Raw genomic sequence first — 10004 nt, 5'->3', positions numbered from 1 at the left:
AAAAAAAAAAGAAAAAAAAAAGACCCTGCAGTTTGTTGGGAACTATTTCATCATTGTCTTGATCTTCAAATTCGTAGTTCCGTCTTATTTTTGATTATTTTACTGTGGGAAAAGAGATTTTATTTTTGGACTTGAATGTTGATCTAAATGGTCATGATATCTTACAGCTTCGTGGGAGAGCAGGAAGACAAGGAGACCCTGGATCGACCCGGTTTATGGTCAGGTAGAATACTATCCATGATACAAAAAAGCATGTGGACATACCATCTGCCTAAAAATGTGCACCTCATTTGAAGTTTGTATATACATATATGAAATCTAATGGGATGATAAACATTCAGCTTAAGATGGAAACCAAGATTCCTGGTTTGAATCAAAATTTTGCATCCATTTTTGTTGTTCTGTTATAATATAAGAATTGCTTAGTAAGTTATACATGGTAGTGTGACACCCATGATTTTATTTAGCAGCAGTCTTCCTTTGTTTTTTCTGGTTTTGTGCCCACAGTGGTGTCATTTGTCGTTGGAGAGGAGGATCTTGATCATTTGTGGGGTTGTCAGTTTGCTTATTTCCTTTAGAGTGCTTCTTGTAGCTTGTTGAGGACTTCTTTTGTGAGGTTGTTTTGCATGCCCTTGTAAATTCTCTCATTTTTCTCAAAGAAAGCTTGGTTTCTTACCAACAAAAAAAAAAAAAAAAGGAAAAAAAAGAAAAAGAACTTTCTTTTAATTCTTTATCTTGGCTGAAATTGTGGAATAGCAATTTGATGCATTTTCTGGGAGCTTAGTATTCAGAAGCATTGCTTCAGTTTGTTTGTTGAATGCCATTTTCTTTCCATCTTTCATTCTTTCTCTCGGGCAATCTGTATCATATGCTTTCTGATATGCAGATCAATTTTGTTTTTTGGAATAAAAATTTGGTTAAAGAGCGCACCTTTTAAGTTGCAGCTATCTATCTTAATTGATAAACATTCATGTCTCCATGAATAATAAACTTAATTTATATAAAAAACTAAATAGGTGCATGTATTATCTTGAACTGAGTTTGCTGTAGCTAATTCATGTCATATAAATTTTGGCAGCTTGCAAGATGAGATGTTTCAAAAGTTCAATTTTGATACAGAATGGGCTGTGAGACTCATTTCTCGGATAACTAACGATGAAGATATTCCAATTGAAGGTGACGCAATTGTGAAACAGGTAACAGTTGCTATAATATTTAATTTTTTTTAATCATCATTTTCATGAAAATAAAGGATTCTGTTATTAATACCCTGTATTATTATTGTAGCTGTTGGCCCTACAAATTAATGCAGAGAAATACTTCTTCGGCATACGGAAGAGCTTAGTTGAATTTGATGAAGTGTTAGAGGTCAGTTTGGAATAGAGGCTAAGTTTTTGTATGAACTTTTTATTAACTGATTAGTCCATGCAATCAATTACCATTTCATTATATCAAAGATAAGCTGGCTCTTGTTTTTTTTCTTTTTTTGTTTCTTTTTTAAAAAGAACAGAACTGAGTAGCCCATTTACCTCTTGGAGGATAGGAATAGGAAATGCAATGCTGGCTTCAAGGAGACTATATTTAGTAATACCTTCCTGTCATTGTCATCAATTAGCCAAATCTTGTTGTTGATTTTCACTTTAATACTTGTAGAAAAATACTGAGAGTTGAAATATGATTATATGATTGGCTTGAGAAACCATACGACAATCGTTGGTCCTGATGGAATGTTTTGTTTCCTTTCACCAGGTGCAGCGCAAGCATGTCTATAACCTTCGACAGTCAATTTTGACTGGCAATAATGAAAGTTGTACTCAACACATATTTCAGTGAGTGTACTTAACGTGAATGGCTATGCTGTTGGCAATTTTTCTAACTGCCTAACTCAGAAAATAAACTCAACATATGAATGATTCTAGCTTGATTATTTCAGAAGCTGTCAGCGGTTATCCATATTTTTTATCCTCTGAATATGAGTGGGAATTTGGGCATACACTGTTGTTGAATATCAAAGTTTTGTAGCTTGGATTATGTGACAGAGGGATAGCAATCAAGATTAAATGTGACCTTGACCTGTGAATGTGCTGTTCTTCAATTGCTTAAATCTGAGTTAATGTAACTAGTTTGCAATCGTGGAGAGGTCGTAGTTACAAAAGAATTTCCTGTGTATAACTCCACCAAGAGGAAGTCAAATTTATCAACTAGGAAGTAAGATCATTTCATTTTTCAACTTTCAGTGTCACTTTTTGTTTGTTTTTTTGTTTTTTGTTTTGTTTTGTTTTTGTTTTTGTTTTCTGTTTTTTTGTTTTTTGCTTTTTTTTTTTTAAAAAAAAAATTTTAATTTTCCATCTGAGAAAAAACTTTACTTTTAATAATTAAACAATAGCTAGGTGATATTCGAGCAATTATTGGTGTACATATTTTTGTTGAATTGATTCAAGCTCAACAGTAACTTGATGAAACGCTTGGTTGGTTAGATACCTGTGAGCTATGGTTTTTGTTTTATTTTGTTTTTGTTGTTTCTTATAAAAAATTGTTCTAGCTTCTAGGTGAGCTTACTGACCAGTTGGGTCTATATCAATTATTCCTTTTGTAATGTCAGTCTGGATCTTAGGGGAGGGACCATTATCGTCATTGTATTGAAGAATTGGCTACATTCAAATTTATGATTGTATTCGCATTAAATAGTAACTCGTAAAGGGCTAATTCTTTGGATTTCATTATAATATCTAATGTATAACAAATTTAAAGTTGGAGAAAGTAACATTCAATGTTCTAGAATAACTATAGTGCGCACACACACACCAGTGGAGAAAGGGAAAACAGCATTAGTTTCCAGTAATTATAAATTGGTTCTTCTCAGTTTTTGTTGATGTTTGCACTAAATTGTAGTTGTTTATTATAGGTATATGCAAGCTGTGGTTGATGAGATCGTCTTTAATCATGTTGATCCGATGAAGGTGGTGTATTGATTTTTTCGTTGAAGATTTATGTTCTGTCTAATAATTTCATATTTTAAATAAACTTGTTTGCATGGCAGCATCCCAGAAGCTGGAGTTTGGGTAAACTTGTGCAAGAATTCAAGACAATCGGGGGGAAGATATTGGAGGGTAAGTTCTAACTTGTAAACATGCTCTGATTCTTGATTTTCCTATTGCTAGTGAGTTACAACCGGAGATGTTCTTCTGCAGACTTGGGTGCAGAAATCACTGAGGAAGGATTATTAAAAGCCATTATGAAATCACATCAAACGATCTCTACAGATGTTTGCAACTTCCACCTTCCTGAAATGCCAAAACTTCCTAATGCCTTCAGAGGAATTCGCATGAAAAATTCTTCACTGGAACGCTGGCTTTCAATCTGCTCTGATGATTTGACTCCGTAAGTATGCAACATAGAATTATTTGAATTCGTTTGGTAACCATTTCGGCTTTTGGTTTTGGTTTTTGAAAATTAAGCCTATTTTTTCTTTTTTTAACTTTTTTCTTACAATGATTTGCATCTTTCCCAAGTACAAGAGTTGAATTCTTAGCCAAATTCCAAAAACAAAATAGAAGTTTTTTAAAATTGCGGTCCCGTTTGATAACCATTTGGTTTTTGGATTTTTACTTTTCTAAAATTAAGCTTATAGACACTACCTCTACCTCCAAATGGTTACCAAATGAGGCCTTAATTTTTCTTTCTAAATTTTATTTTCCCTCAATCCTACTTCAGAATTGCATTAATGTTTAACTTCAAATGCAGAAATGGAAGGTATAGCATGATTGCTAACCTACTCCGCAAATACCTCGGGGATTTTCTGATTGCTTCATATTTAAATGTCGTTCAAGAATCTGGCTACGATGATTTATATGTTAAGGAAATTGAGGTAGGTTCCTGATCCTTCAAGTCCACTTTCGGATGTATATGTATATTTTATCAACTAAAAAAAAGCTTTGATTAAGGAAATGATACTACAGAGGAGGGCCTCACAATAAAGGGGCCAAGCCGAAGGGGGAGTACAAAAGCATTTGTTTTCGGAATAACAAGGGGTACTTTTTTTAAAACAAAACAAATTTGAATTAGGAGCCTAGAGGAAAACATTAAAATGCACCACCTCACATCTTCCCACGAATTATCTACCCAAAAACTGTCTTTTTAACCTTGTTAACCAGGTAATAAATCCAGCCTCGACATTTCCTTCTATATTCACCAGGCTTGAGAGGAGAGAGTTGCAGTGTGCTTGCATCACTCTCAGGCTCAGAATGACCACGAACTTTCCCTTTTTGTGCCTACATTATATATCAACCCATGCAATAGTTTTTCGTGCGCCTCTTGATTTCTCTTTGTAAAAGGTTGTATTCATTTAGGACAAAAACATTTCAGTGGCAGTGGATAATAGACTCAACATTAACAAGTGGAAAAGTCTCTTAATACCATATTATCTAATTAAATGGTACTGAATGTTCTATTAAATTACAATTCTCCCTTTTCCTATGCCTATGTGATTTTGTTCACGCAGAGAGCTGTTCTTGTGAAGACTTTAGATTGTTTCTGGAGGGATCATCTCATAAACATGAACAGACTCAGTTCTGCGGTATATAAGTAACTTTTTTCTCCTTTTCCTTTCTTCCTACAACTTTTTAGTTGTGCATAGTCTTACATGGAACCTGACAGGTAAATGTGAGAAGCTTTGGGCACAGGAATCCTCTAGAGGAATACAAGATTGATGGTTGTCGATTTTTCATCTCAGTGCTGAGTGCAACACGAAGGCTTACTGTGGAATCACTCTTGCGTTATTGGTCATCCTCCATGGAGATTCAAGAAATAACTTTTTGATCATTCAGTGAAATTTTCATGCTAAGTAGCAATTACCTCCTGATTACTATTGGTCTGCCTACCTTGTGCTTTGAAGCCGTACATTCTTCCACCTCTAATCAAAGCCAAGGGGTACTTCAGTTGCTCCAGATTTCTTTTTGACAGGCAGGTTGAAAGCTAATCGTCTTACCTTGTCCTCTTATGAGCCTTCTCACTCTTGCATCATCTCTAAATACCAGCTTGCATCTTGGTGATCTTAGGTTCTGATGCATCATCTGAAGATGTTTTTACTGATGAGTTTAGTAAAGCATTGGTGCAACAGAAGCCATACTCCGTATACGTGTGGTTTACCATTATTGATCAAATATGTTGCATACTCGTTAAATTATTTATATTTTCACCTGGATGGATGCTTTGGAGTAGCGTGCATGTCGGCTCCTTCACAATCCAGAAGAAGAGTTTCTGTCAAGTTAAGAAAATTTTCTGCTTTATCATGTAATGTCCATGCACATGCACATGCCAGTCTAGTGATTTGTTTACTTGTAACGAAGAATAAAGGGGATTAGAGGTTTTTCTTTACCTCTATAAAGCTTGTCTAAAACGGCAATGTAATATTATTATGAAAATGTATTTTGTTAGATCTGAGTTCTGGTGAAGGCTTCCTTAAAAGGTCAGAGGTCTTTCTCATTGAAATGTATACTTATCCATCCAAGAGGTGAACTAAATGGAAGCTGCCTGAGCTAATGAAACAAGTTACTATATTCTTCAAGTTTCATTTTATTTCTTCACTTCTGGTCATTATTTACTATTACATTCTTTTTTAAAACATCATAAGCTGCACTCTTCGTTAAACTTCTAGAATTAGTTCTCTTAAAAGATAAATGATCGATCTCTACTTGAATTGTTACGCTAGTAATCTTCAATGTAGGTGGAGGTCTTTCATCTCTTGGATGTATTTATTTATAGAGAGTTTGAATGATGTTTTCATCTCCATTGTTGCAAGCTTGGAATGAGTTCAAATTAAGAATGACAAAGTTGGTTTAAATGGTAGGTGGTGTTGACGATCAACAAGCGGAAGCAATTTGGATTTGAAGCAATTTGGATTCTAAGCACTCTGATTCTATTAATTATAGCAATCAAGCAAGCATGTTCATATAAAGGAAATAAGGTTTCAAAAACTTATCTTTAAAGAACTCTTTAAATCTTCAATTCTAGTTTGAATTTTCTCTGCAACACCTTGTAGATTACTACTTGATTTTTTCTACTATCCTCAAGATCTTAGATTGGATGGTGGAACCCAAAATGAGAATGAATTAAGGAGGATTAGAAGAGAATTTTCTGGTTTTTTTGTGTTTGCATGAAGAACATTTCTTCACAGGATTTTCTGATTCACAACCCCTGAATTCAGGTAATTCATTTTGTTCTTAAAACAAATAAACATGCAAACAGAAAAACTATTAGCATGACACCAAGACATACTAATTTGAGTGGGATTTTTGGTGTCTTATGTGGGAAAGACCCACTTAAAATTAATTTATAATTTTGAATTGAATTCAAAATTCAATTTTCTAAATTTTGAAATCAAAATTTTTAAAAATAAAATTAAAAAATGAAATTATAAATTTATATAAAATATTAGTTCATTAATTAATATTATATAAAAGTCATTAATTTTTAAAAAGAATTAATTCCATAATTAATTTTGTATAAATTTAATTAATTATATTAATTTAATATCAAATATTAAATTAATTAAACACCAATTCCTCAAACATGAATCTCTGTTCATGTAATTAATATTTAAATCATATTTACATATTATCCAATTCTCCAATTTCGTTTAATTCGATAATTAAACGTATAATTATATCGTATATAATTACTGATTTTCTTAATTCGAATTTGAATGTTTCAAATTCTCTAATCACAATATTCTAAGGTTTAGTTCGTTTGTGAGCTAGTAGAGGGACCTAATGGACCTATAGATCATGTGCTCTAACGATTTGAGATTTAATTGGCTAAACTCTTTAAACCAAATTAATCAACATTCGTTAACTACCGAGTCACTCCACTAAAGTCCGTAGCTGCACTATCTTCACTGTAGATATATTTTTGTCCACTCGATATAACCATAATCAGTAAGTCAACCATTCACAGGTTGTTCGTAATAACGGCTGGGTCAAAAGCTGTTTTCCCCCGAGATTACATCTTGCTCCTTAAGTCCCATTGATCCTCTAATGAATAATTTGTTTGTGATCCAATCACCAAACTAAGTCCCTTTCGGGTCAATGAGAAGGTGGGGCCCCTTGTTCAAGATTTGAAGTCAGTACTTAAGGGAATTGTTGGGGTTGATGCCCTAAATCTCGTAGAGTCTTATAATTTGTGAACCTTGTATGAACAAACTCTTATGTGATTAATAATATATGATATTTTTATTCCCTTTGTCTATAAAATATGTGATATTTTAGTTGCATTAACCACAAACCAATAAACTAACATCTAAGGTTATCTTTGTAACTTAAACATGTATGTGGAGACATATAGGTGGATCATATTTAAGTGATAACCTAAATGGTCTGTAGTAGATGGATAAGGTTGGGTACTTTATCCTTGTGACACTATGAGTATGACCCGTTTTGTAGGTGTTACAAGTATTGTAAAGTGCTATAAATGATCTTATCCTGATCATTCATGTATTAGACATGCGAGTAGGGATAAAGACTTACATTTCACCAAGTTGACCGTAGGTAACATGACCTGAATCCTAAGTGAGTTGTAAACTCCTACCTATGAGGGCGATCCTTTGATTTGTATGGGTGAGAGTGGTCAGATCGCCCACTCAACAAGCCTACAATTTTGGGGATTCGTCTGATTGGAGAGCTGGGAACTCAGCTACACAAGATGGAATTCACTCCTTCCCCGAAGTAGGGGTAAGTAGATAAATTACTCCCTTAAGGGCTGATTCCGGGTCTTGAACAATGTTGCGCCACACCCTCTCCTTGCCTGAGAGGGGTTTAGTCCATATTGGACTTATGAAATCTATTGTTCATTAGAGGGATTAGTGGTACTTAAGAAATTAGATGTAATTATAGGGGCAAAACCGTAATTTGGCCCAGCTGTACATACGAGCAATTTGTGAAGGATCATCGTACTGTTGATTGGTTATATCCAATGGACACAGAAATATATCTGTAGTGCGAAGACTGCAACTGTCGGTCTTTAGTAGAGTGTCCGACAGTTAACGGATGGTGGATAATGTAATTAAAGAGTTTAATTAATTATTCACGTAACGTTAAAGCCTCAAGTTACAGGTCCATAAGGTCCTCTTGGTAGCTCAAAAGAATTTAGTTGAGAATCAGTTTTTGGGTTAATTTGAATTGTTCAAATTAATAAGATGAAATTTAATTATATATGATATAACTAAATTGATTCAATTATATATGATATAATTGTTATAATGTATTTGATACATTATAGTTTAATTGGAGGAAATAAATATTTGAATGAGATTCAAATACATTTTTTCCATAGTTGTTAAATTTAATATAAATAATGCCATAAAATAGAGAAAAGAATTATAGTTTACATTGTATATGATACAATATTAAAACTAAAGGTCATGTGTTATATTTGATATAACATATAGTTTAATATAAATAAGATATGACAAGTTACTTATCATATTTTTATTTTTATTTTTTTTATTTTGGATAATAATTCCTAATTTCTCACTAACCACCTTACTGGGTGGTTATTTGGTTTTTATGGCAAAAGGAATAAAAGAAATCATTTTCTCTTTTTCTTGAAGGTTGCTAAACGATTGAATTTTTTTCTATACGATAGAGTGAACAAAAGTATTTTGTCTTTTTCAATCTTCTTCCTCCTCCAAACTCAATCACTCCCTCCAAACCAAAATAGTCCGAACCCACCACTCCTAGACTCTCACTTTGAGAATACGAAGGATTCCCTGTGGTAGTTTGTTTTGGTTCGTAAAGTTCTTGAAGAAAGTCTTCAAGGTTGTTGTGTTCAAGTTCGTGACTGTTCGAGGGATTTACAAGAAGAATAGTTCTTCAAAGGTAGTATCTCTTGAACCTTATTTCTTTATATAAAGCATGTTGTAGTTTGTTTAGAATGCATATCTTGTATGTTTTACTGTAAATTTAGTTTTCAATCAAAATGAAATTTGGATGATCCGCTTCTGCTCAAGGATCTCTTTAAAATGAGTTCCTTCAATTGGTATCAGAGCCACGATTGTAGTTCTGATTCCAAATTCCATTTCTGTATTGAATTCATTTACAGTAGTGGTGGGTTTTAATTTCTGCATTGCGTTTAAATGTTAAATGTATGTGGATGGTTTGTTGATGGATATTTCAGGATAGTAATCTTTGTTTATGGCTTTGTGTTTAAATTAAAAATTTAACTTGTAATGGCCCTTGCGTTTTTTGGCATTAAACTTGCAATCGAGTTTGTATTCATTAAGTTTTGAGTCGCTCGTGAGGCTTCAGAAGAAAGGTTGCAGTGCATTTCGATGGAGAAGACGAAGCGATGGTCGCATTGTGTAGCTGGAGTTAAACGATCGTTTAGATTTTGTTATGTGATCGTGTAGAGTTTACTACACGATTGTGTAGCATTTGCTAAACGATTGTATAGTTAATGCTACGTGATCGAGTAAAGAGTACAATATGATCGTGTTGCGTTGCCACCATGCATTGCATAGTCTTTAGCTACATGATCACATGGTATGCAATACTCGAAGCACGTTGCACGATTACGTAGACTTTCATGCTCATCGCATAGTCAAAAGCTACATGATCACATATAAACGATCGTTTATACTCGACGCCTCGTTGCTCGATGATCAGAAGTTTGCTACACGATCAAGCTGCAAGGGTTCTTGGTGGAGTGGTTCGAAGCGAGCGGTTCAAGACCTGGTTCACTTGTTCCAAATCAGTGGCTCACTTTTGTAATAGTTTAGCCATTTCTTTACGTTTTTTGAGATTATCTATCCCGGTCTATCAACTTTAGTTAAATGTACATGTGATGTATGCCACAATGTATGTCATATAATTTAAAAATCCACCATAGGTTACGCATTTATTTTCATGCATCATTTTATATTATAAGTGTTATAATATATTAGTATGCATGATTTAAATCACATAAAGCATGTTCATGCATCATATAATATAAGAGTTATAATATATGTA

The 10004-nt window shown here is 33.6% G+C and overlaps 1 protein-coding gene across 3 annotated transcripts in view; it reads left to right on the top strand.

Annotated features, from left to right (window-relative positions):
- Positions 1 to 5442, top strand: part of LOC120073471 (protein translocase subunit SECA2, chloroplastic) — a 25257-nt gene extending 19815 nt beyond the window's left edge. Inside the window, exons 22-32 of one of the 3 annotated variants that reach the window (XR_005480759.1) lie at positions 168 to 223; positions 1079 to 1196; positions 1288 to 1368; positions 1750 to 1829; positions 2906 to 2960; positions 3041 to 3110; positions 3192 to 3381; positions 3745 to 3868; positions 4502 to 4576; positions 4657 to 4966; positions 5058 to 5442. Coding sequence is in view for 2 of the 3 variants with exons in the window: in XM_039026317.1 (XP_038882245.1) it covers positions 168 to 223; positions 1079 to 1196; positions 1288 to 1368; positions 1750 to 1829; positions 2906 to 2960; positions 3041 to 3110; positions 3192 to 3381; positions 3745 to 3868; positions 4502 to 4576; positions 4657 to 4818 (1011 nt within the window). In the remaining variant the exon portion in view is untranslated. Of the gene's footprint in view, positions 1 to 167; positions 224 to 1078; positions 1197 to 1287; positions 1369 to 1749; positions 1830 to 2905; positions 2961 to 3040; positions 3111 to 3191; positions 3382 to 3744; positions 3869 to 4501; positions 4585 to 4656 lie in introns of all 3 variants that reach the window. The other 2 variants (XM_039026317.1, XM_039026323.1) reach the window with 2 other exon arrangements.
- Positions 5443 to 10004: the final 4562 nt, after the last annotated feature.

Source organism: Benincasa hispida, chromosome 1 (genome assembly GCF_009727055.1).
Source record: "Benincasa hispida cultivar B227 chromosome 1, ASM972705v1, whole genome shotgun sequence".
In the NCBI taxonomy this organism is placed as follows: Eukaryota; Viridiplantae; Streptophyta; class Magnoliopsida; order Cucurbitales; family Cucurbitaceae; genus Benincasa; species Benincasa hispida.
This window is presented reverse-complemented; position numbering and strand designations above follow the sequence as displayed.